Source organism: Passer domesticus, chromosome 7 (assembly GCF_036417665.1).
Source record: "Passer domesticus isolate bPasDom1 chromosome 7, bPasDom1.hap1, whole genome shotgun sequence".
In the NCBI taxonomy this organism is placed as follows: domain Eukaryota; kingdom Metazoa; phylum Chordata; class Aves; order Passeriformes; family Passeridae; genus Passer; species Passer domesticus.
The window spans coordinates 43221637-43248205 of NC_087480.1; the positions used below are offsets into that span (position 1 = coordinate 43221637).

General features: G+C 38.8%; 1 protein-coding gene across 7 annotated transcripts in view; it reads left to right on the plus strand.

Moving 5' to 3' along the window:
* The first annotated feature begins 6273 nt into the window (after positions 1-6273).
* Positions 6274-26569, plus strand: part of COL11A1 (collagen type XI alpha 1 chain) — a 129873-nt gene continuing 109577 nt past the window's right edge. For 4 of the 7 annotated variants that reach the window (XM_064428020.1, XM_064428021.1, XM_064428027.1 and 1 more), the window contains exons 1-3: positions 6275-6736; positions 20830-20997; positions 24822-25035. In XM_064428020.1, the coding sequence (XP_064284090.1) occupies positions 6622-6736; positions 20830-20997; positions 24822-25035 (497 nt within the window). In that variant the 5' untranslated portion in view covers positions 6275-6621. Of the gene's footprint in view, positions 6737-20829; positions 20998-24821; positions 25036-26569 lie in introns of all 7 variants that reach the window. The other 3 variants (XM_064428025.1, XM_064428026.1, XM_064428024.1) reach the window with 2 other exon arrangements.

Below are 26569 nucleotides of genomic sequence, written 5' to 3' on the forward strand. Positions count from 1 at the left end.
CTTCCAGAGACTAGATAGTAAATCCTATGTCAACCCTGTTCAGAAGGCCAGACACCTCAGGGCCACAAACACTCCCTGGATCATTTTACTTATTGAATTCAATCTAAAGAGTCTCAAACATTAATCCTGAATTCCTAATCCTCCCAATTCTAGTTCTTATATTATTAAGAACTACAGGATCAACTACTCCCAACAGCTTCTCTTCATATGAGCTGAGTTTTATCAATTCTTATTCCTGGGAACACTGTAGAAGCTACATAAACTATGTTCTTTGCACTTAGTCATCCTCTTCCAAAGCCCTACTCTTAACCTGTTTCCAATCCTAACAACACCCTCCTAGAGGAATTATTCCTACACAGACTGAAAAACATAACATAAACCTTATAACAGTATCTGCCCAATTCTCACCTCTGTAGCATGTACAGCATCCAGTGCTAATTTGTAATTTATACATAACAACCTACAGTTATACTGTAAGACAGTATCAGTGTCTGCTTTTCATTGTACTGTTTTTGTGCTTTCCTGGAGGAGACCCCATACAACTGAACGTTACTCAGGGACGCAGACATAAAAACCCTAACCTCTTGTGTGGCAAAGTCTTGTTCAGATCTAGAGAATACATTCCAACTGTAAAACAAAACATAGTTTATTTCTTAGTTTATTTCTCCACCTGATGCAAATACTATTTCTCTTGAGGAAGAAAACCATGAAAGCTTTGGCTGCCAGCTACATTAATACAAAGCTCACTGACAGGATTCTGCATTTGGGTGAGATGAATTTACCTAGTGATCCTGTATTTTTCTAAGACTTAAACCCTCTCTTTTATACTAGACTTCTTTCCAGCCTACAAGGAGACTAAGGCATTGGTTTCTGCCAGTTGGTATAAAGCATTGCCTTCCATTAGTGCCTACCTCCTTGCTTCGCATAGATTCAATATGGAAGAGGAAATTGTGACAATTTAGAATGCAACTATCACCATTAAAGCAATTTCTAACAGTAGTTAAAAAGGGCAGCAGTTTCTAGAGAAAATCACAATACAATACATGAGAGTATTAATTCCTCTCTGCTACTCATATTTAGCAGTCTTACATAGTTGCATTATTCAGTATCTGCATTTATGACAGATACAATTCTCAAACCCCAACACTATTGCTAGAATACTATCTAGAACTTGAATTAACTAGCACATATGGGAGCAAACCCCAAACCCCATAGTTAATGGCAGCATTAGCCAAAGATTTCTACCACTTAACTTTGGGGGAACCTGAAAAAAGGTATTATGGCTCTTAGCTAAAACCTTTGGCCTAAACTCAATTGTCATACCTAATTGCTAAGCAGTTGTCTCCTAATTCCTATGGGACTAATAGAGCTCAATGCACAGGTTTCTATCAAAACAATTACTATTTCTAGGGATCAGCAGGAGCAATCTGCCTCTTAAGACTTGAAATTCCTCAACACCACCCCTGTGCCAAATCTTCCTCTTGTTACTGTTAATATCTCATGTTTCTGTCAACTAAGTTCCAGAAGAAGAATTCTACTAATTCATTTCTGAGGTATCATCCCTGAAGTGAATAGCAGCATAGATTGTCTTGCTTTAATCTTATCTTTGAAGAACACTAGAGATAAAATTCTCCAAATTTGTTCTCATCTTCATTATGCTGAGGAAAAGGATGCAAGTTTGATGGTTGACCTTTTTAACTCTCAGTCTTAACCATATAATTTAAAAATGAGAAACTCCTGCAGCAAGAAATATGTAAGCACCTAACAACTACAGCCCCCTTCCAAATCAGCAGACTGTTTCAAACAGCAGCCATGTCATTTAACTCCCTCAATCCCTAACTCTAACCTCAGTACTGCCTTCATTCCTTACACAGGCCTAAAAGGCTTTTTTAACCTCTCATGTTGGTGTTTCTGATAGCAACTTCCATTAGGGCACATCCAATTTAAAACTGCAAGGCTTTTTTTTTCACCAGGCACTGTACATATTCAACCTTCAATACACACACAACAACAAGTACACATTCAATTTCTGGCCACATCACAGACCTGCTTTTGGATCTGTGTAGGTTGCACAGTGCAGCTTCACTCCGGTTTTGCTTATGTCATTCTCAACACAGTCTTCAGAGGAAAAAAAAACAGTAATGCTAATATTTCTGTCATTTTGTGGTGCCTGAGCTAATGAGTATTGAACTATGCTGTTTCATATTTAATTTCTTTTACTATCCTTTCTCCTCCCTAATACTTGGGAATCTAAAAGAAAAAAAAAATTCAAAGGGCACATGCTGTAGTCAAGACAGCCACAACACACAATATCAGAATGCTTTAAGCATTTGCTCATACAGCCTAGCATTTTACCACTTCAGAAGGCTTCAAGCTTCTACCCACACAGAGTAACACCTTATTCTATCTGAAGGCTGCTAGCACCTGCCCCTTTTAGCCCAGCCTTTTATCCCCTCATGCTGATGCCCTGCCCCTGTGTGCCCTCTGCTCCCTTTGGTGTTGCTCAGTGCCCCTGGGCACTCCATGGCTCATTGCTGTCAGTGCTGCTCACCTGCTGCTCACAGCTGCACCCACTGGGGATGGGGGTCAGCCACAGCCCCACTCCCAATCCCCACAAACTGTGTGCCTATAGGCACAGTCATTCCACAGACCAAAGAGGTTTGCTGAGGGTCAGAGAAAGCCTCGGCTTTATCCTTCGAAACCATAGATAATGGAACTGGGGGAGTTCAGTGAAGATGTAAGCTATTATTTGTATTAGCAAAAGGTATATTACCCTTCTTGAAGATAGAATCATGGTAAGTAATGCTGAGATTATTTTATGTATGTGTATGTGTTTATATATTTCTTCTTTAAAACTACAAAAAAGAGCTGACTGGTAATTCATCTAGCAGAGATCACTTCACTGATCGCCATTGGTGAAACAACTTTTTTTACAAGTGTTCACTTCTCTGAAGCAGTATAACTCACTCTTCTTCCTAACAATAATCATATAACAGAAAATTCTCAGCAAACATAGATTTGCACCAGAAATGAGACAATGATAAAATACCCACCTACCTAAACCAAAATAATTAATGCAACATAGAAGGCAGTAGATGATGAATTTTAAGGCAAACATTTATTTTGCAGTATTCACTTATGCGCTGTGAATAGATTTGGAGAGGGCATCAACATCTGTGTGAAGCCAGAAAAAAAAAAGTCAAGTCAATATCCCTGAGATACAGGGAAACCAATGATAAAAGCATACTCTTCTTTACAGTGCATTCTTTGTTCTCAGTGAAATGACCCTTTACATAGAGAAGTCCATCGCTTTTGGTGATGTCAAGGAATATGTTGGAAAAACACAATGTGATTGCAAGAGAGCCAGAGAACACCATATTTACAGTTACATTTCATTATGGTGCCTATAGCCTGAAGAGTGTGAAAGAACTGCTGCCGTGAGTTTCTTGTGACCTACAGTGGTCCAAGGAAACATTCTCTTCTCCATAGTTCCTAACCCCTCCCCCTCTCTGCCCCAAAATACAACAATGACCCATCTGTGCACATACAAGAGAGCAATTCCTAATATTTAAACATGGATTAATCTGCCAACGTAGATGTATCAGGGACAGAACATAATGAATGTCACAGTGCTTAGTCTTTCTTTTCACTAAAACTGTCTTGAACAGTAATGAGGAACAAAAAAGCCGACAGAAAGAACAAACCACTGTGGATCACAGATGATTTAACAAATAACATCATTCACTTCTCTTCTATCCAAAAATATTTTCACATTGTAGCCTTCTTTCAGATTCAAGACAGAAAATATTTCTCCTGAAGTTACATCTAAGAGCTGAAAATTTCTAACAAAAATCTTTAATTTTATGGCATTCATAAAGCTTATCTATGCTCTGAATCGTTATCTATTCTTCAACATACTTTCATGGCTGCAATTACTTCACTCTGCACTTCACTAGAACACCATCATTACAATTTATGAACAATAACTAGGAAAATAAGCTAAATGTAAATCAATCATCCCTAATTAAATAATTTGATAGGCTGCAAAATGTGGATCTTCACCTAAATGACATGTAACTTTTCTCTTGTAACTGCTGAATCTGATGGCAATTTATTACATGCCTGTGTCACTTGACATGCTGGCATGCAAAATAACTGAGCTAGCTCTAAATTAAAGTGGTCCTGGTACCGGAATTCATATAGAATTATACAGATTTTTATATTAGTAAAAGTATGCTACCTCACCAGAATTAATACTTAGCATTTTGTTCTGCTTTGGAATGATGTAGGACCACAAAAATCAGTGGCTATCTTTCCGCTGACAGTTTGGGAGATGAACCACATCCCCTAAACCGTAAAGGCACTGTGTGAAATGACTGTTCTCTACACTGTGAGAATACTTGCTCTTTTTCACCACTATCTGAAATGCTTCCATTTCTTCTCCTAAGCAGAGACAGACTTTTTCCTTTTTACTAGGGAAGAGTTTAGCTGTATTCGTTCAGGTAAACAGAAAGTCTCAAAACAAAGTCAGAGAAACAATGTTTGACAAGAGACTGCAAGCAGCAAGAATGCTGGTGACACAGATGTATCATTTATAAGTATGAAGAGGAAACTTGAAACTTTATAGCATATGAGATTTTCCCATGACAAAGTATTGAGTAAAGATAATAAATTGCCATTGGAACTACCTACTGATATTGTAAGGAAGGAGGCTGCAACTACAAGTTAATCTGGTCTGTTCTACAACGCATCTAGTAAGTGACTGAGAACTACTCAGACAAGCAGAGAAACAATAATAGTATTGACTTTTGGGAACCTGTATGCAGCTAAGATGTAAGAGAAATAATTGTAAAACAGGATGAAATATTCCATAAGCAGCTGGGGGTGGTCTCACCATCACTGGGGAAGTGGTTCATTGGTGCACATGGTGCTGTTGGGTTAAATGGTTGATGATGTTAGAGGTCTTTTCCAACTTTAATGACTCTGTGTCTAAGTTGTGGTACAGAAGGATTGGTACATACAGCATTTTGGTGCTCCACAGCTGTACTGTTGGTGATTACCTGAAGTGCCAGCATAACCTTGAGTATCTCTTCACTGAATGGCACCGAAAGCACAGCACTTAAGAGAGCTCAGACATAACCCCGCTATGCACCTCAGTCCCCTCAGATGCAAATCTAATGACTATGATCTCAACAGTTTCAGGAAACCCAGGACAGAAAGAGCTAGGTATATTAATGGAGTGCAGCAAAACATAAGATATTTTATGAAACTCAATAAATTTCTGGAGTATGATTTGACAGATAAACATGTATTTTATTGAAAACCATTTATTTAGTAATTGCTGTAAGACATTCAAGATCTCAGTGAAGGTAGATTTCTTTTTTAATTATATACATTTCCACCAAAACGTGACCATGGTTTTCTCCTCTTCCAGGGAAGCCGGGGCAGAACCTGATCCCAGCCAAGGGCTTCGGCTGCATCTGTTGCACAGGTAAGCGCTGCCAGAGGTTTCGGCCTACGGGCCGGTCCTTGTTACCGATTGCTGCACAGGTGGGACAGGACGGGAGTGAGAGCGGGAGGTTCCCCGGCGAGGAGCGGACACCCGGCTCCCCGGGCTGCAGGCTGTGGTGAGGCGGGGAACGGTAAGGCTCGGTGGCGGGCTTTTCCTTCACCACCCGCTCCTCCTTTCACACAGCCGTCTTAGAGCGAAGCCCCCGGAGGTCCCCCCAAGGGTGTGTGAGAGCAAGCAAGCCCGGGCGGGGTGTGAGGGGGAACGGGCCGCCGGCTCCGAACCTGCCGCCGCACCAACGCCAGCCGTGATTTCGGGGAGTCCGAAGGGCCACCCCCAGACGCTTCACCTCAGCGCCCCGGCTCCTCTCCCGCACATTCCTCTCCTCAATGTTTCCCTGCCTCGCTCCCTCCCTGCCGGCGTCCCCATCCCCCGCTTGTCCCCAGTGTCGCCCCCCTGCCCGTCCCCCACGCGTCCCCGCTCCGCGCCCCCGCCCTGGCTCCGCGGGGCGCCGCGGCCGCCTATGCGCATGCTCGGGGCGAGGGGGCCCGCGCGGAGCGGAGCGGGCGGGGGGCGGCGGTGACCCGGTGAGGGGACAGCCCAGCCCTGTCCCGGCTCGCTCCCGCCGCGCCTTCTGCGTCTCCCGAGCGCTTTCGGCAGGGCCGCGCTCCGGCGCCGCGGGGCCGGCGGTGCCCGCGGAGCGGCCGGTGTGCCGCCGCCGAGGCGGAGGGCGGTGCTGTGGGCGGCCGGGGGAGCCCCGCGATTGGCCTCCGCCCGGCGGCTGGCGTGTCAGTCGGACTCCAGGGGTGGCCCTGGGAGCCGCTCGCCCAGCCCTCTGACGGGATGAAGCCTTTAGGGGGATGCGGAGCTCTTTGCATTTTGATTAAAGCCCCTCATCTCCCCTCAGTCTGAAGGCAGGGCACCGGGGAGGACGGGTCGGAGGGGCCTGTGCGAGGCCGGGCAGAACGGGAGAGGGGCGAGAGAGAAAACCTTCTCTCCGTTTATCACGTATGGCTCTATAGGAGAAGTCATCTCTGGGAATATAGTGGAAAGGACGGAGCAGGTATAAACTGAAGGCGCCCGCGTTTAATTCACACTTGTGGGTGCCCAGCATGGAGATGCAGAGATGGTCCACAAGGTGGAAAACGAGAAGGTGGCCCTGGGACTCGGCTGTAACCGTGCTCATCACCTTCGCTTTCCTTCTTCGGGCTGCAGAGGTCAGAGGAGGTAAGAAAGCAAAGGGGAGCCGGGAGTCCACCGCCTCTCTCCCCTCCTCGGGGAAAGGACCCAGGGCACGGCTGAGGCCGCGTTTCAGAGGAAACCTGTCAGAGCGACTCCCGGTGCTGGGGAGGCGAGAGCGCTCTTGCAGCCGGCTCCGGGCGCGGAGACCCGCGGGGAGCCCCCGGCTGCGCGGGTTGGGAAGTCTCTCCCAGGTGCCGCGGAGGAACGGCTCTCAGTCAGCCTAAAAATTTGGATGTGTTTTTAATGAGGTAAAGGAGATGTACTGGCAGGGTGGGAAAATGAAAGAAATACTTGTTGCACAGAGACACTTATCTTCTTTCAGCACTGGACTCTTGTTTTGTGAAGTGTGCGTCCAACTTTGTTTTGTTGAGCTGCTGAAGTTCACCAGATTGTGACTGAAATTGACCGACAAGTTTCTGCCTTCTCCTCGAGGGACAAGGAAAGGGAAAGTTGGGGGTGGAGGCTCTCTGCTCTCTTTCTTCGTTTTCCTCCCTTTTATTTTTTCTTTTGCAACGGGTTTTAGTAGTCAAAAAGTTTTCTAGGGCGCAAGCGGAGGAGAAAATACACTGGCAGGGGCCCTTTGCCAGCCGCTGCGGCGGGCAGCTCCCGGGGCAGCGGCGCCCCGCAGGTGGTGCGAGCGGTGCCGAGCCCGGAGATGCCTGGGCGGGCTCGGGGGGGCTCAGCCCGAGGATCGCTGGGCTCCCTGCGGGCGGTGTCAGCGCTGGGGCACCGTCCCCAGCCGCCTCCCAGCTCTGTAGCCTGCCCGGGGTATCGAGTGGTCCCTTAGGTGTCCGTGGACCTGGTGGGCAGGGTGCGGCCCGCGGGGGACTTGCAGGGGGAACACGAGCCAGGCAGCAGCCGCAGCAGCCTCAGCAGAAAGGAATCGCCGCCCCCTCCCCCGCACCGCCCCTCGCCTTCTGCGCACTTCTCCCGTCCGCACCGCTCTCCCTGGGCTCCTCGCACCGCCGCCAGCCCAGCTGGGTTTTCTGGGCTGTGCTCGCAGCTCATCGAGCTGCAGTGTGGAGTCTCCGGTGGCAGGAGAGTTCTCCTCTCCTACCGGGGGTGAAAACGCTGCCTCTTCCTCCGTTCCTTCCTCCCTCCCACCGGAGCCCGCAGGCGCATCTGGAGGCCAGTCTGGCTGGGACTGAAGTTTTTATTTTTCTGTGAATCTGACATCAATGAAGGGGCTTAACTCTCCGAAATGAAAGGTTTAGTTTTTAATGTATTTATTATTTTAACGAGGTATTTCTCGATCTGAATCCAGAAACAACAGGCGTCGTAGAGGGAGATCAGTTTCCATTCAAGCCTTTATACCTGGGCACAACTTTGACGGTGTCAGATCAATCAGGGCTCCTGCCCCCTGCTGGCCCCGTTTCTGACAGGGACTGGAGGGGTCAGATTTCATTCCTCTTGCAATTCCACGGACTCCCTGGAGTTACACCAGGGTGAATTAACCTCGCAGAGCTTCAAGGATTCGGCTTCTCGTTACCATGTGGAAACTAAATTTCTTCAAGAAGGATACTGTCCTCAAAGGCATGATCGATTTCTTATGCCACTTTTCGCAGCAGAACTGACTAAATTAAGTAGGGTTTTTGTAGCCTATGTTTACATAATGGGTTGGATGGAAATGACAAGTTCAAAGAAAATCTAAACCCAAACACAGGAAAAATCATCAAAAGTTACACTGAAATCAACAGAACTGATACTTACTGGACTGTATTCAGCAACATTAGGCAGACTAATTTGGTTGTGGTAACTTTATTCAGAACTAAAAGACTATATTGATAGTCTTCTAGTTTTCTGGATAAAGGACATTTCAGAAATGTAGAACTACAGGCTTCTTATTCTTTGTAGAAGCATTCAGAAAAGAACTTAGTTCTTGACCTTTTCTGAGATACAGTGTGCTATTTGCTTAGGAACTACAGGGAGCTGTGTGTTCAGGGCTTGATCTGTTATTGAAGTCAGAGTTTTTCCATTGACTACAGAGGGACTAGAATTTGACCTAATTTCTCTAACAGTGTACAAGGGACTTATTTCTGAATCATCTCTTATGCATTCTAATCTTATTTAAAGTAGTTAAAAGTTAACATAGGACATAATGATTCCTATTTGAAAATTGGAGAGTGAAAATACCAAGGAATTAAATAAAATAGCATAAATGACATAAACAATATGACTAAATGAAAATGCTGGGGAAAATATGAGTTTCTCTTTTAAATCTTCTGTTCTTCAGTGTTCTTTTCATAAACCATCTCTATGGAAAATTACATGGTATATTCATATGAAGTGTTAATCATGTAGCAGTGACTTTTTAAAGACAACAGAAGCCATTCCATATAGACAAATCTCAACAGATTCCTAAAATACTTTACTTTTTTTGATGTTTCTTTATTTAACAAAAAACAACCTCAAAACCATAGTGAAGTATGAGGTGCCTTTCATACATGTAAGAAATGGTGTGCAAATAAGTGTTTGGTCTCTTGAGTTATTTCTTCTTTACACAGAAAAAGGTGCAGAACTGAGAATCAACTGCATGGGAAAAGCAGTGACTCATACTTGGTCAGCTCAGTGCCCACCAGTTCTTAAGTAGCTCTTTTCAGAAAATGTTTTTGCTTTATGACTTGGCTAAAGTAAACAAAATTCAGTATTTTTAAAGACATGCTTTGATTTCCTTTCCCCTTCTTCACCTTTAATACTAAAGCTGTTGGTAATGTCTTTGGAATGAATAAACTCATTTAGTCAAAGTGGCATGGCTTCAACACTATAAATTTTTGTAAGGCCTTGACATCAATGCACTATTGTGATGCTGATTTAAATTTCATGGGCAAGAAATGAAAAATCAGCCTTTTTATTATTTATAAGCTTTTCCAAGCAAATGGAAATCTAGCTCTTAATCTGTGTGAAAAAAAAAAATATTTAAGAAGCCTTACTGAAAATGAGGCTATGAACCTATATATAGAAAACTTTGGACCTTCTGTGTAAGCAATGAGCAGATTTGTTTCTAAAATAAATAGATACTTCTTGCTGTCATCTTAGGAAATATAAAGGTTCCTTGTGCTTCCCACACACAGGCTTGGAAAGTAGTGGGAGTTCTAGGTGCAGAAGGAATGCAGAACTGGGCCAGTTAGTGATGGCAAAAGGAGAGTTTTCTTAGTGGGTGCACACTTAACACTGCTATTTATTTCTGTTTGCTTGGTAAGAAAGATATGGATCTGTTTATTGAATGAAAACTCTTGAATGTGTCCAGCTAGTACGAAATGGTGCTTCAAACGAGAAAAGTATGAATTTCTTCTCAGAACTATTTGTGATGTAAAGTACTTTTGATTTTAACTGATCAATTAACTTTTAAGATTAAAAAATATTGTCTTGTGTGATAATTTATATGCGTTTCTCAGATTGATATTCTCAAATTAGCAAAAATGAATAAATCAAAGGGTGATTTCACTAGGTGCAGCTAGTGGTCCTAGCTGAAGTTTTTCTGAGTCCCAAGGATCAGCAGGTGAAATGGTCCAATCTTCCCAGAACAGTGCAAGAGACACCTGCATGTATATGTCTCTTTTGCTATATGATTTTGATTTCTTAATTGTTTCTAAGGTAAAATAATGATTTCAACTTCAGCTGCAGACATCAGGCACAGAAAAAATGACTGGTATGTGTTGTTAATTCTCTAGAATGTGTGTCTTTGCACTGAATTTAGGAGACCTCACATGGATCCAAGAAAGGACTATTAAGGCTGCAGGAAACTGTCTCTTTCCCACCTCTGCAGGACAGAAGTTTTTCAACGCCAGCTTGGTGTATATCCTAACAACTTTAACTGTATATAGATAGACAAATACTCTATGGGTTTGGCTAGAAATAATCTCTTCCCTAGAGCCTATAATTGAAATGACAGTAGTAAAAAAAAAAAAAAAGGTATAAAAACTTTCCTGGTGCTATCTTTTGTTAAAAACACCCACCCCAAAAGCTTCCAGTTGGTGTCTGCAGCAGATACAAAATGTGGGAAAAAAGTTGTCATACTTATTTTTACAACTCTCATGCCCAAAGTTACTTATCTCCCCCAAAGAGAATCCTTAATTCTGACACAGTTTCAGCATACTAAAGGAGCCACGACATAACTGCTGAGGTTATACCTAAAACACACTGGAGCATTTATGTCTTTCCCGGATTTGTTTTGTACACTGGTGAACAGTAGGGTTTCCATCTGCCAGCAAGATTTTCTTTTCTCTGTCAAGCGTTCTGCTTCTTTTCAGAAGAAATCCTCCTAGCATTAGTTAATTTATCATTGTTCTGAGTATTTGTTGATAATAGGGGGGAATAAATTAAGCAGAGCTTGGGAGAAATCTTCAATGTTCTAAGAATGTGAAGTCTCATGCAGTGATAGAGATTTGCTCTCTGGATGGACACAATAGAGAACAGTGGCTTAAAAGGAATTAGGTTAACACACATGCCTGTTGCAAGGGCTTATAACTGTTCTACTCAGTAATAAATACCAGGTTTACAGACTGTAAATGTAAGGATTAATTGTTGACCCGGTTATTACAATAGTAGTAGAATCTGGCAGAACTTAAAATCTTTTTAGCACCTTAGCACACATAAGGGACTGTAAAAACCTTTGTGAATTTCAGGTCTGGGACTTCGCTGCAAGTCTAAGTGTTAATGTACACAGTGTGTGAAATAGAAGGTATTTGGCAGAGCTCATATTATGGAACCAGAGTGTTTGCTGCAAACCAAATTGAGAGATGTATTTAAAAAGATGATTTAAAAAAAAAAACAGCTTAGATCCTGATCCTGCAGGATCTAATAATGTCACTAGCAGGTAAGCTTTCTCTATGATAGGCATTAACTTAGTAGTAAATCAAATTATGGTCAGATTTTAAGGTAGAGTAAGTGCTACTCTGTCCCTTACCTGTGTATTTTACCTTACTCAAATTATCACAGTAATCTGATAGATTATCTACTATTCACAGTTTATAGATCAAGACTTTACAACCTTGGTGTCTGCTTAAGAGAAATTCTTGTGAATATTGGTAGGATACAGAATTGAATCTGATTTCCGTGCATTGCTCTAACAAGAGAGATGATACCTTTGACATCAGGGAAAATACGGTGAAAGACTTTAGTTGTACAAGTTGTTTCTTATCAAATTAAATAGCATTATGTTAAATGGAATAATTTCTAAATCTTGTCCTTGACTGTATTCTATGCTTAAAACTGAAAAATGTTCAATGTTCCATATTTGAAAACTCCCATTTATTGAAAGATGAATACTTATTTGAATTCTTTCTCAATAAGTACCTTGATGACAAAACTTTTAAGTGGACTCAGTTTATTTCATATTTAATTGCTGAGGGAACGCCTTGTCTCTTCCTGTAGCACGAACCATTTTTAGACTGTGTCTCTTTTTATATGGTAATAGAAACAGGATACTCAAAAATGTAATACTTGTTTTGCTGATTTTCACAGCTGAAACTACTGTGCCTGCAGTCTGCACAAAAAGAACTTTTGGAATATTTAGCAGAGGCCTCAATATAGTTAGACACTTGGAATGTAGTCTTAAAAGACTTGAGGTGCAAAATAAGAAAAAGTCCATAGAAATACGGGACAGATGTTAAAGTATTGTAAAATAATGGGTCAATACAGGTCTGCACAGATGATGAACAAGCCCAGTTTTCTGAGGGTAACGAGTGAAATTTTTTATGAAATCACCATCATGTTATTAGTGCTTGATGGCAGTCAATGCTGCTAAAGAAGTCATAAAAACACAATCTATCCAGTCTCAAGAGGGTTCTGAACAACAAAAAAGTCATATGTTGTAGTGACTTACATTGTGATAAAAAGCTTCAAAATCTAGGTTCTGCTTCAGAATTATGCAATGTAATGAAAACTTAAAATAATTATTCTTTTTTGCTGAATATGTGCAGTAAATAAATCAGCCTACAAGCTAATTCTGCTAAAGATCTGAATGTGAAGTTATACCTAGACAAGTTTTCCACTGGTTTCAGTATAGGATATAAGTGGTGGAGGATTATGGTTTTTTGGGTTTTGGTTTGTACTGGATACGTGTTGTAGGTTGGTCTTTAAAGTGAGATATAGTTCATAGTTGGTGAGTATCAAAATTGCCTCCTGTACATGCGTTGACTGTCTGCATAGCCTTTGAAATACTATAATGTATTTAATAGACTTTTCAGCATAGGAAGTCAATAAAAACATTCCAAATAACTGGTATGGAAACAGAAGTAGCCATTTCTGAGCAGTTTCACAGAAGCCTTTGTTGGTGAAATAGTCAGTCCTAGGCTATTTAAAGCATTCCTGTATGCATCTGGATAATCTCTAGTTCTTGTAAGCATTACATATGAAATCACTGCAATAGCACCTGTTTCTAAAAATGTCAAGATTCCAATTACATAATTCATCTAGGAAATTCATGTAGGAAAATTCTTAACAGGTAAAACAACCTTGAAGTATGTCCCTAGAAGTATATATATTCAACATATATTCAGTTCATCTCATAGATTTACATTCAGATACTTAGGAAAAAAATCGGCTTAATTTTCAGGAGCACTGTGTAAGTAGGCAACTCAATTGGTTTCCTTTTTGTACCTTGAAGATGTAAGTCACTCTTGCAGCCCCTGAAACAGAGAGTTGGTTTTATCCAGCTGTATAAAGTCCATCTATGAAAAGCTATTGGAGCCTTCCCACAGGACACTGCAGAACCAATGCTTTGATGCTGGTTCCCAGAGCAGTTCTTCTGTTACAGGGCTGGGCTCCCAGCAGAGTGGGGAGGCAGGCGGTTCTCAGACTGCCAAGCCCAAAAGCTTGTGAGAAGGGCAGCTCTGCCCAGAGCTGGCCTGTAGGAAATGGTGAGGACAGAAGAGTGCCTGATCCTTTTCTGGTGCTTAGACACCTATGGCTGAACTGCAGGGAATCCTTGCTTGGGATACAGAGACTAGACCCTGTGGTGGGAAGGCAATGGAGTCTTTTGTAGGAACTACAAAGCTCCTACAAAGTGAAGCTGTTGGGCTTAACATGCTTTTCAATTCCTGCTTTTGGATGTTCTCTATGAATACCTAACAGATGAAAAACACATTAAAATAATAAGTGTAGATAATCATATTTTATGCCTTTCTGTTTTTAAAGGATATCCAGCATAACTGCCCACGATAAGTAAAAGTGTCCAAGAGTAAAAATAAGAACAGAAATATTCTTAACACATTAGATATGGCATCATTTTCTAGTAATTGATGGTCTTGTTATGTATCCTAAAAGTCAGTAAAATATCAGTTTATCAAATCCAGATTCTAATGCTGCTGTTAAAAAAGAGGTGAAGACTTCTGACATCATTAGTTAATGATTTAATGAGTGTCATTTAGTGAGTCAGTTAGAAGCTTCCATCAGAGAAGTGCTTATCTTTACTCACCTATACAGTACATGGAATGTCCTTAAAATGAGCTCTCAGAGTTATAAAGATGCAAAGTTTTAAGAAAAGTAAATAAACTAAACAACAATAGGTTATTATATCTTTAATAGGTAGCATGGTTTCAAAAACATGTGGTGCAGTCAGTAGCTTCTACTTAGGTCCTTAAATATAAACCTAGAAATCCAACTAGAGTTGGCCTCTTCTGAAAATCTTGCCCACAAATATAAGGAGTCCCTTCATTAGTACTCACCAAATACACACATTTTAGCCTACCAGGCCATCACAGCTTGTAGATTTTAAATGACCTGTTACAGTGACATAAAACTGGACTAAACTTTGAGAAAACACTCCATTTAGAACTGAAGAGTAACATTCCAAGGCTCTTTTAGTTTTTGCAGTGGTTCCATTGGAACAGATTACTGGCAGATTGAAGCCTATTTCCATGGAAAAATATGAAGTAAAAGAATAGTAACTTAGAAACATCAGTCTTCCTAAATTTCTCATATAATTCTTTGTACTGGGGAAATTTAAGCTCTTTTCTACTCCAGGGTAGTATCTCCCTAATTAGGAGTTATTGATTGTAACTCTTAAAGGCTCTTTGTGGAGTGAACACTGGTAAATTTTCACTTTCGCATCAATTAAAAAAACTAATTCCTGAAGAATTATGGGAACTCAGGAAGTTATCTGTTTATTATATCAGAAATCATATAATACTGTTTAAAAGTACTTTTTACTGTATCAAAAAGGAGGAAAGGCAAAGTTGCTATAGGTATTAACAGTATAGCAAACACAGACTTGCACCTTCAGTTTGCTAAGGTAAATCTGTATAGTAAAGAGTACTGCCTCTTTTCTTTCCCCTTTGGGTTTTGATATTGTTTGCATTCAAAGTATGTCCCCAGGCAGGCAGTCTGGAAGCATCTAGTAAATGATGCAAGTAAACACAGCTTTCAATAGGGTAGGATCACTGTGCCTGTGCTTTCTCATAAAATTCAGAGACTAACAACCAGGAGTTAACAGACCAAAATCTAAATATAATAGGATTTCAACTTCTTTTCTTCATTAGGTGATTGGACAGAAATAAACATATTTTAGTCTAAATGAGTCATTCTCTGGACAGTTTCTTATGGGAATGAATTTTGCAGCCAGACATTGCCACCACAGTCACTTTCCTGTCAGTTCCTGGAGGGTTCCACTTTGTGGCATGATGGTGAAGTCCTTCCCTCTGAGAATACAGATGATGGTTTCTTATCTTCAATATGATTTTACCCTATCTTCAATAACTGAACTGAACTGGAGTGTCTGGTGCTTAGGCAGCAGCACCTTCATCTGCAATTCCAAAGTGCTTTGCTGTGTAGTTTATAGCAAGAGAGTGGATGTCAAGCTTGGTGCTAACCCTATCTGCAAAGGTTCAGGCTCCATTCCCACTGCAGCTTGTAAATGGTTTGCAGCATGTCCCATGTTAAATAGAAGAAAGCTTAAGGTGTTGGACCTTTAGATAGATTCATTCTGACTTCCATGGTCATCTTTTAAGGAATAATAAAACTCATTCAAAAGTTCTCTATTCAGTGAGTAGTAGATTTTCAATCTGTATGTGTTCAAAGTCTACTGAGAACCACTGCATACAACTGGGATAGGATCACACTAAATGTTTGACCTCTTCAGATCTGAGTAAGACATGAAATACCGTGTGAGACCCACACTAGAGTGGAATTGCAGCCACTCATGGAATTGGCTCATAAACTGCTTCTTTATACAGCTGTACCTAGGTTAGAAGCCTGGATGATAGCCAGCTAGCCTAGATGGGTCAAAAAATTTTTCTGAAAAAGCACAAGTATGCAGTAATTTTTTTCTTCTGAAAAAAATTTCCAGTAATGAAGCATTCATGGCATTTATTTGAATGAAAATAATATGATACAGAATTTGTCAACTTACTTGTGACTTCAGCAGGCCTAAATTACTAGTAAGATACTGTGATTGGAAGATATGTATGCTAAGAAACAGAAAATCAGGTTTTTCATATGCTTAAGTGTCAATTTATTGACACATACACATTAGCCACTTAGGGTGATACAGGACAGAACATTCTACTTAGGTAAAACAGTACAGCTCTATTTTTAGTGTGTGTGAATGGCGTAATACTTACAAACCTTACACTAACAGTAATGCCACTCACTAAGTTGATCTGATGAGTAAAACTTTGTGAAAAGCATTTTGTAGATCAAAACATTTTCAATATTTAAAAGTCACTGAAATAAAGATAACCTTTAAAAATTATTGTTGCTAGAACAATAATACATGACCATTCCAATGCACATTTCTGGCATATGTTAAAACTTGTAATGTTTTCTTTCTTGTAATGTCTGTTCTTTTACGTAAGGTTGTGTCATCATCTACAAGAAGCATTACCATAGGGAGATGTGGAATTGCTAAGCATTTTTACTGAAAACTGGGGTCACCCTTAAGAGGAGGAGGCTTGATGTCATGCAGTGAATAAGTCATGAGTACAGGCTGTGTGTCCAGAGGACTTCAGTTTCTGCCCTCCTTTACGGTTTCTCAGCACCTCCTTTCTCTGCTGTCATAACTTGTATTGTTATGGTACCTGGGAACCTCCTCCATGGACAGTTTCCGCCAAGAGAAAGGCGGAGCCATGTTGTGTGGGAGATGCCAGCTCAAATGGCAGGAAGCAAGTCCTCTGAACTTGAATAATGATGTTGTTTATATTTGTGACATTAGGGCATGTCAGAAATGAATCTGCTGTTTTCACCAGATTCTGCTTAACTCCAGATGATACCACACTGAGCAATGGTAATAATTGTTAGGTGTAATGCAAAATAAAGGTAGCAGAATTTGATTCATATGTGTTGTATCAGTATTATTAATAATGATATATCACAGATTCTGTTTCAGTTTAGATATTGTGGAGTGAATGAAAGCTATGATATTTTCAACTGTGATTATATGATAATAATGTAGTCTAGATTTCTACAGACTTTCCAAATCTCTAATGGCATTCTATTTTTACAGTATAGGGTTATGAATTAATAGAATAGAAAGCATTGTCATAGCCTTTAAAGCAAATATATCACTGTCTGTAGATGAAATTTAGGCTTGGAAATGGTAACTAAGACTGGAAGTAAATTTTTACACGTATTTTCTTTCTCTCCAAATAAACAAAAAACATATGAAGCTCCCCTCATGTATTCGATACTCTCTCCTGATCTGGCAATGTAGAAGTGTGATCTAACATCCAGTTTACAACTACTTAGCTTCAGTGAATCCTTTTAATTTCCAGCAGAGATATTCTGATTTTTTCATAAGTTTCCTAATGTAAGAAAGCTAAAGGGAAAGGAAAGGAAGAATAAATATGGCTTTGGAGTTACATTTAGTATGAAATGCTCTGGATCAAATGTTCTGATCCATACCACTGTAAATATGGAAAGCTCACTGAGTGAATGGACTTAGTCATACCACAGTAATGAAGACCAGAATTTGACTCTACAGTTTTAAAGTTACATAATTTTCAGTCTTCAGTTATCATTTTCAGTCTTGAGATGTGGCACCACTAATTTTTCTTTGTGTGTTTTACCTTCTTTATATTTGAAAATATAAGAACTTATGATGGAGTTAAATGATTAATTGTTTGGTATCTTGAAAGATACTGGAATGCTCAGGTTCCCATCTCACACAATTCTGATTTTTAAAAAGGAATTTTTGAAGAATTCACCTCTGCCATTCCAGAAATCCTGGTATTTTTAAGCATTTCTGCTTTGGCCACTGCTGTACAGTCTTTCAGTGGCAGTCAGAGCTGTCTCTCTGAACTCTCCTGAACCAAGGACATAACACCATTGAGCTTTGCACTATAGTCATTAGTGAAAAGAGTAATCCTCTGAAAAAGTAGTAGAGTAGAAATTTGTATTTTGATTGCAGACTGCAGGCTTCCCCTGATGAAGACCCTTTTTTCATAAGTTAGTCTTGTGGCACCATCTGGCTTGTTTTACACCTCTTGCAAGAGGTAGCCTTCAAGCAGCAATGCAATATGGCCATAATCATCTATGTAAGGGACCTGCTTTCTGGGTCTGGTTCTTGTATTTTGTCAAATTTGCCCTGGCAATCAGAGTTGAGTTTTCAAAGCTGATGTCCAAGTTTTGTAAGGAGAATTAACTCCATCCCAAAAACTGGTGAACAGAGCTGTTTGCATGATTCTTATTTATTTCCTTGACATCTGAAATATTGACACCAAATTGGAAGGATACAGAAGCACTATATTATTTATAATTAATCTGCATTTTGCTCTACTTTTTGAGAAGGCTACTGGGGAAAGGTAAAATCATATAGGCAAGCTGTTTTATCCACCATACAGAAGGTCTCATGAAAGATCCTTGACCTGTCAGTATATGGGTTATATTAATGTTGCCCCATATAAATGCAAGCTGAGATCTTAGTTTGTGGACCACACAACATTTCTAGTAATTATTTTAAACTGACTAGTCCTGCTATTTTATGTTTTGTGAATCACAGTTTGTAGAAATAAATAAATAGTCAACTGTGGACTATTACCAGAATGTTTGTTCTTATTATCTGGAATTTGTGGTTTGAAGATTGTCCTATTATTATTTTGTTTCTTGTCTGGAAGTTTTTTAGCAGCAGAACTAGCAGGGAGTAATGAATAATCTTTTTTATGGGTGAATAGTCTCCCAGGCAGCCAGGCAAAGAAAAACCATTATTCTAAAAAATAATGAAGGGTCTGGTAGAAATTATAGAAAAGGGCAAAGGATAAAAGAATGTAGCAGTGGTTGACTTACACAGTGAATTGAAATTTGTACTAATATTTCTGGTGACTGGTTCTACATTTCTGGTTCAAATTATTATAGGTACATCAAAGATAGCTGTTGGTTACTAGAAAAAAATGTGTGTCTCTTCTTTCAAAATGTTCCTTCAGTATGTGTAGCAATTCCTTCAGAACTCTGTGGAACACCTATAGAAAATACATTATATCCATTAAAATTATTTTTTCAGTGCTCAACAGTGGAGATAGACTGATACCACAGTGTTTTCATAATATTGAAACTTTTCCTTTGAAATTGTTTAAACATAATTTCTTGAATTTTCCATGTATTTGGATTTTAGGTAAATTCAGTTGTGTACTATAACATTCATTCCCAATGTGTTAGCTTGCAACAAACATTGGATATTTGATTTATGTTAATAACACAATGATGATTCAATGAGGAAAGGAAATGAAAAATTGCAAGATGTGAGGAAAAATTTTTAAAGTTCATAAGCAGTTTCTTGCAAATATATTTTAAGAAAGAAGAAGTTATGTGCATTCTAGGCTGGCTGAGAAAACAAAGATTGGTTTAACCACAGAGTTGAGTTTTTCATATTTGGCACTGTCAGGAGATGAATAGGATGAGCTAGTTAAACTGTGTTCACATCTGTGGAAATACTTGTTTAAATAGTTGAATATTTACAGGCAGTGAATTTTGAAACTTAAGTTGATATTTCTTGACACGTAAAATGAATAACAGAAAATAAATCAGCCATAGTTAATGCTGCTGTGTAGTTCAAAGATGTGAAGTCAGATTTACCAAGCTCATTTCTCAGCTGTGACACTGAATGTCATTTAAAACTTTGTCTTCCCAAATTAAGTGGTTATGAGTTTCCCAAAATAAAAACTGTGGAATAGTCCAAGTGACAAAAAAGTCTACTGAAATTCTGTTTCCACTAAAAAAAAAAAGCATTAAAGAAGCCGTGATTTGTAGGGAGTATGAGAATAAGCACCTTAATTTTTCCTAGGAGAAAAGACATGCAGTGTGCTAACTGTCTTCTCTCACTTCCTCTCTTGAAGTGCATGTCCATTCAGTACTTTGTCCTTTTGCCATGGAGAACTTTTATATATTAAGGCTTTTTGTTGGCTTTACATATGTATGCAGGCTTTTTTGTTCGTTTTAATTTGTATCAATATCAGTGCAATAACAGCTCTGGATTTCAATTTTAGATTGTTATACACTGAGCACAGATGCAATCTTATTGTACTTGGTCTCTAAAGTATAAATTTGCATTTTAACTTAGAAATAATGAAAGACTGCAATTCTGCCCATTTAGTCCTTGCAGGCACAGCAGGTACATTTTTCTTTCTCCTACTTGCATGTGAAATTAGTTTAGCTGCTTCCTTATTCCTTTGTGTCTGAGAAAGCAGTTATGTGTAATCAGAATATATTTTAATGTTAGCAACAGATGATTTTGTGGTAGCAGATTATTAGCAGCTGAATGCTTCTGAAAGTTTTGTGCAAGCTTTGAAGATCAATTTCACTTCTCAGAAGTCACTCATTAAAAGCATGTATTGGAAGTTTCAACCAGCAAGATCCTCAGCATTTGCAATTGGTGATTTTCAGTGTGTAATCAAGTAGTTTGAAAATATGATCATAAAAAGCACATTGGATGGGATGAACTCTTACATATTTAAAAATGAATAATCCTATAAAAATAACATTATAGTGTCGGAGTAATGTGCAATAAGTCAAAGTAGGATGCAGCTACTGCTCTGATTAGACATATACATTTGCAAATAAATGAAAAGATTTTTGGATGCTGGATGCCATAGAGATGCAAGATAAATAATTATTCTTGTTGTTTTTCTTTTTTTTTTTAACTTTGTCAGCTGAGCCCGTTGATGTGCTAAAAGCATTAGAATTTCACAATTCTCCAGAAGGAGTAACAAGAACAGCAGGATTTTGCACAAACAGAAGGAATTCAAAAGGATCAGATGTTGCTTACAGGGTTTCAAAAACTGCACAGCTGAGTGCCCCAACAAAGCAGCTGTACCCAGGTAAGATGGGCAGAAAGTTGTTAATTTTGTACATTACCTTGCTGCATATGTTTTTATGTTCTCTAAAGCATAGCATGTAGTGCAACATCAGTAGCACAAAACACTTCTGCATATGAATGGTTGAATGAGCTCTATCCACCAAAAGATTCAGGTTTTATTGGCTTCAGTTATAAAGTTCTCCATCAAATTCTGTCACTGCCGGAATTGACTGCTAAGTCATATTACCTGTTCTTTCATGATGCTATCTGATGGAAACCTTATTTGGTGGCTTTGGCAAGTCTCTGCCTGTTTCAGTAGTGCATTTAGAGCCATTGTGCTTCCTGGAGTAATGCTGCAGTGGGAGAAATGAATTCTGGTTGGCCATTGCAAAATCATTCCCAGAAGTAACATCTGGTAAGAATTACCTAAGAGTATCTCGGTATTTGGGGGACTAAACAAGCCTAGTTGTGGATAGCTGTGATTCCATCTTCTCTCAAATTTCTCTAAAGTGAAATAGTCAAATTTTGGGAAAGATTCTTTGGATGCTACAGAGAGACTTTTATTCCGTTATTTCACTATCACTTGTCACTTGACTCAAACTGTTGAGGAAAATGATAGTAAGAATACTAAAACTCCAAATCTTTGAAGATTTAAATTTTCTGTTTTGACACATGGTATAGAGTTATAACAAGTCATACAGAATACATACAGATTAGAAGTGGCAAAGAAAAACACTTTCTCTTTTCTGTCCTTTAGAGTAGCAGTCGTATAGATGTCACTTGCATTCAGAAAAGGGTCAAGCATGATTTATTTTGTAGTAATAATATGTTCCCATGATATATGCAGTTCAAGAGTAACTTACATGCTCCCTTAACTCATCACTTATTGTTGATGGAAGAAGAACAAAGCAAAATTCACTAAAGATATAATGTTTAGATTATTTTTCATACACTTCCTCAGGTTTTAATATATCCTCTTGACTGAGTTGAATGGGAAATGTCCTGCTATCCTTTAAAGTAGTAAAAAAAATAATCTGGAGGTGATTATGGTAATTTATTCCTTTTCAGTCTTGTGGTACAGGCATCCTCTCTCCTCATCACAAGAAGTGTTCATTTTTCAGATTATTCTTAAAGAAATTTGAGGGATTGTGTCTCTTTTTCTTAGTACTCTATAGCAGTGGAAAGGCTATAGAAGATACCCAAGATAAGATCAAGCTGTGAGATACCAATTCTGCTAAATAGTACACATTTTAATGTGTCCTATCCTTGCTTTCATTTAACTCCTGTAACTCATCAGGAGCTACTATATCCAGTAAATCCTCCATCTTTTAAAAAATTAATTTAATTTTATTTACCAACTTCCCAGAATATAACAGACCCTGATTTCGCTGACTAGAAGGCAATATATGATTGTAATAAGAAAACTGTTTAGATATTTGTGATACTGTTGTTGTACATGCTCTTAGTCATCTTTTACAAAAGCATGAAGGAATGCTAACCCAGATATATAAACATATTTTTCTAGACATTTTTCCTCCACAAGAAATATAAAAGTATTTAAGAAGGCTTTGTAGACTATTCCAGATATATGTCCAAGAACTATATATGCATATAGTTTTATATGTTAGATGCAATATATATAGTTTTCATGTTAAAATGTCATTTCTTTTTTGACTCTTTCAATCAAAGCTGTGTTTGGAGGAAATTTTCTTCTGATTACCCAGAGCAGATTCAAGATAAAACATTTGGGAATATTGCAATAGCAGCAATTACAGAGACTACTGAGCTGAGACACATGACTTGCTTTCAGTCACCTTTCCTAAACGTTCACTTTTTCCCGCTAGGATGTTACATGTTTGAAGAGCACGTATCCAGACAAGCTGAATTATTATCATTTGCCTTAAGCACTTCCAACACATCTTTCACGTTAACAGTGCAGATAGGGCAGGTACTCGGTACTTCTCTAAGAGTTTCTTTGGCCTGTGACAGTCATCTTTCTTTTCCATATTTTTGTCATCTATTTGCTATGACATTAGAAGGTATAACATACAGTTTAATTCAATGTGCTTTACCCTGTCATGGACAACTTTTACCAGTGACTCGCCAGAGTATGTTTCCTTCCTAGAAATGTTTCCTATCTGTTGAGCTTTGATCCCTTCAAAATAAGATATCAAAACGATGTATAAACATAGTCTATGCTACTACAATGTTTCAACAAGCTTCCATTAAAAAGTTATAGAGGAGTAGAAAGCACATTAGGTATCATTGCAGGTGACAAAATAAAAATGTAAGACCAGGGGGTTCTGGTTTACAAAGGTAGTATGTCATTTAAAGAGCAAGGAAAATTCTACACATTTTGTTTACACATTGTAATTCAAGAAGTAAAAATTTGTCTTCAGGGAGGAATCTAGAATCTTTGGCGTTTCCCCGTAATACCTGTCATGGAAACAATCTTCCATTTTCTTCGTTGGAAGAATAAATTCCAAAATCAGAGATTGATGAATTCTTATATGCTTTAATTGATTTCAAAACTACAAGATATTATTATTAAAGCTTGTTCTCATATTATATTAAAATGTCTAAGAACATTTTATCCACTCTCCTACACACAGAGCTGCAGTTATATTCATTGCCAATGTTACAATTAGATTCTCATCCTTTTCTTGTATGCCAAATTACAGCTGAAGCCACATGGATCCAGAGCATATTCTGAGTTTTAGAATCTCAGTCTTACATTTTGTTTGTTATTAAGCCTAATTGAGTTTTGCATCGAATGAAATGCAGATTTACCACAAGATTCAACAGGAGCAGCACTTCAGTGCTTCCTTTATAAACTATATCTACTTTTAATTGTGTTTATTTTTAGTTGTAAAGGTGGAAACAGTGTTTGGTACATCATCTCTACTTCAAAAAGGAGGCCTCAGGGAATAAGTGAAAGTAATACTCTTTGATTTTGCTTAAATCTTCCATTAAAGAAAACTAGTTATGTATTTTTTTAATGTATGCACAATATAATTCCAGAAAGACTCAAATATACATTGTGGGAGAGAAACTAAAAGAAACTGTTGTCAAGGGCTACTGAAGTGCCTGAGAGTCTTCTTGGGAAACTACCATGGTTCTTTCATACTTTGTGTTATTACAGGAATTCACAGTAGATTTAGAGCACCTCTCCTACAAAGACAGGCTGAGAGAGATGAGCTTGTTCAGCTTGGAGGAGAGAAGCCTCTGAGTATATCCCATTTTGGGTGGGTGGTGGGGTCCTTCAGTAACCTTTAAATACTCTTAAGTCTTTCAGTACTTAAAGGGGCTTACAGAAAACAGGGGTAGGGACTATTTACATGGGCAGGTAGTGTTAGGACAAGGGGAAATGGCTTTAAAGTATAAGAGGAGAGAGTAGTATTGGATGTTACAAAGAAATTCTTTACTCAGAGAGTGGTCAGGCACTGGAACAGTTTGCCCACAGAAGTTGTGGATGCCCCAACACTGAAAGTGTTCAAGGCCAGCTTGGATGGGGCCCTGAGCCACCTGGTCTAGTGTGTGGCATCCCCGGCGTGGCAGGAGTTGACACACGATGAGTTTAAGGTCCCTTTCAACCCAAACCATTTTATGATTGTATTCTTTACCAGTTATGTTTAAGAACCATTAAGGTTTACTTGACAGGAATAAAAGTGAAATCAGAAAGAAAAAAAAGAGACACAGAAAATGTTCCTAATATAATTTTTATGTACTCATTTTTGAGAATTGTATGCTGAAGTTTGTATGCTGGATCCTATGTGCTTATAGAAAAATAGAAAAAATGTTTCATATTTTCTGAATTTATAGCTGTATATGTCACTTTGTTTACAGGTGGAAGTTTTCCAGAAGATTTTTCAATATTAATGACAGTAAAACCTAAGAAGGGTATTCAGTCTTTCCTTTTGTCTATCTACAATGAACAAGGAATTCAGCAAGTAGGTGTTGAAGTTGGTAGGTCCCCTGTCTTCCTGTTTGAAGATCAAAATGGAAAACCTGCCCCAGAAGACTATCCTCTTTTCAGAACAGTCAACATCGCTGATGGCAAGTAAGTGCAAAATTTTAAAATTAAGAACATATTGCAAACCACAGTATATGTGATTATCTATTTACAAACAGTTTCCTTAAATATTTAAATATGTCAGTAATATAGTTTCTAGCTAGTTGGGCTGGTGTAGTACAAAATTAGAGAAGCTTTGCAGCAGAATACAGAATACATTTTTATAAGTCAAGGGTGAGGAAAGAGTCATAGAAATTAATCCAACCCAAGCTAAACCTATGAATATTCTTCCTGTCTGTTATACAATGAAGCTGTTTTCAAAAAGTCTCAAGGAATAGTCCCACTAAAAGAAATGTCTGGTCCACTTAAAAGTGGTAGGCAGCGTGAAGACAAGTTGACAAGACAGCATAGAATTTCTTCTATCCAAAGCCAAACCAGCAGATAAATAAAAGTTTGAGATACGAATGTATAAGGAAATCCTATGTATAAGGAAATCAGGAAAGAATAAGGATTTATATTGCACCGTCAGTAAAGGAATTAATCTCAAATACCTGTTGCGTTAGTAATGCAGTTGTTAGTTTTTTGTAGCTTTGTAGACAAGCAATCATTCTCTGGGAATGTCATTTCAGTGCTTGTAAAAAGACATTCATTCTTTCAAAGGCTTTTTATTTGCTGTGCTGCAGTCCAAGAGAAGCAACCACAATCTTCAGAGATACACAGAAATAAATTTTACTAAAGCAAAAGAAAGCAATTCAGTGAGGAAAGGAAAAAATTCAACTATAATGAAACACTTTTATAAAGCAATCAAGAATTAAAAAAAACACTTAATTGTCTGCTTGGCCTACTTTTACCAGACAATGAAATTATATGATGAAACCTAGCCTTGATTCATTTTCCTAGCAGAAGGAATGATTAAAAAAAAAACCAGCATTTTTTAATGGACTTTTTGTTAAATAACAAACTTTGACATAGACTTTAATCCAAAATGTTGATAAACTAGCTAAAATGAAGAAATAAAAACAAACTTGGTTTGGTACAATTTGCTACACTGAGACTATACAACTTCTAAATCAACTGGAGTCAATCCTATGCACAGTGAGCTATGATTTTATGCTTTCAGCTTCTACACACTTTCAAAAGATAAGCCAACAATTTTCTTCTGACTCAGCTATTTTATGAAGGATCTAGGACAACAACCTTCATCTCAAACTGAGATATATTTAAAAAGTGTGAACAGTGTAATGTGCCTGAGGATGCATGGCCAGTTTGCTTTTATAATGGTAGTGTTTAACAGCATTCCAGAGAAAACATGGAATTATAGTTCTGGCTCAGTGATACTGTTTAGCAGTCAGATTCCATTAGCTTCAAGGTGTTCCTTTTGATACACAGACACTCTTTGTAACAATGATCTAAGCTTTCTCTCTGATTTAGGCAACCCTAATGCTACAAATGCCAACTAAAATAATTTGATTCCAGCCTTCCTCTTACCCGTCATTTGTATGACATATTTTACATTTTTTGTCCTGGTCTATCAAACATTCTTTAGCCTTTTGCTCCATGGTGGATTACAGAGTGGTCTGCT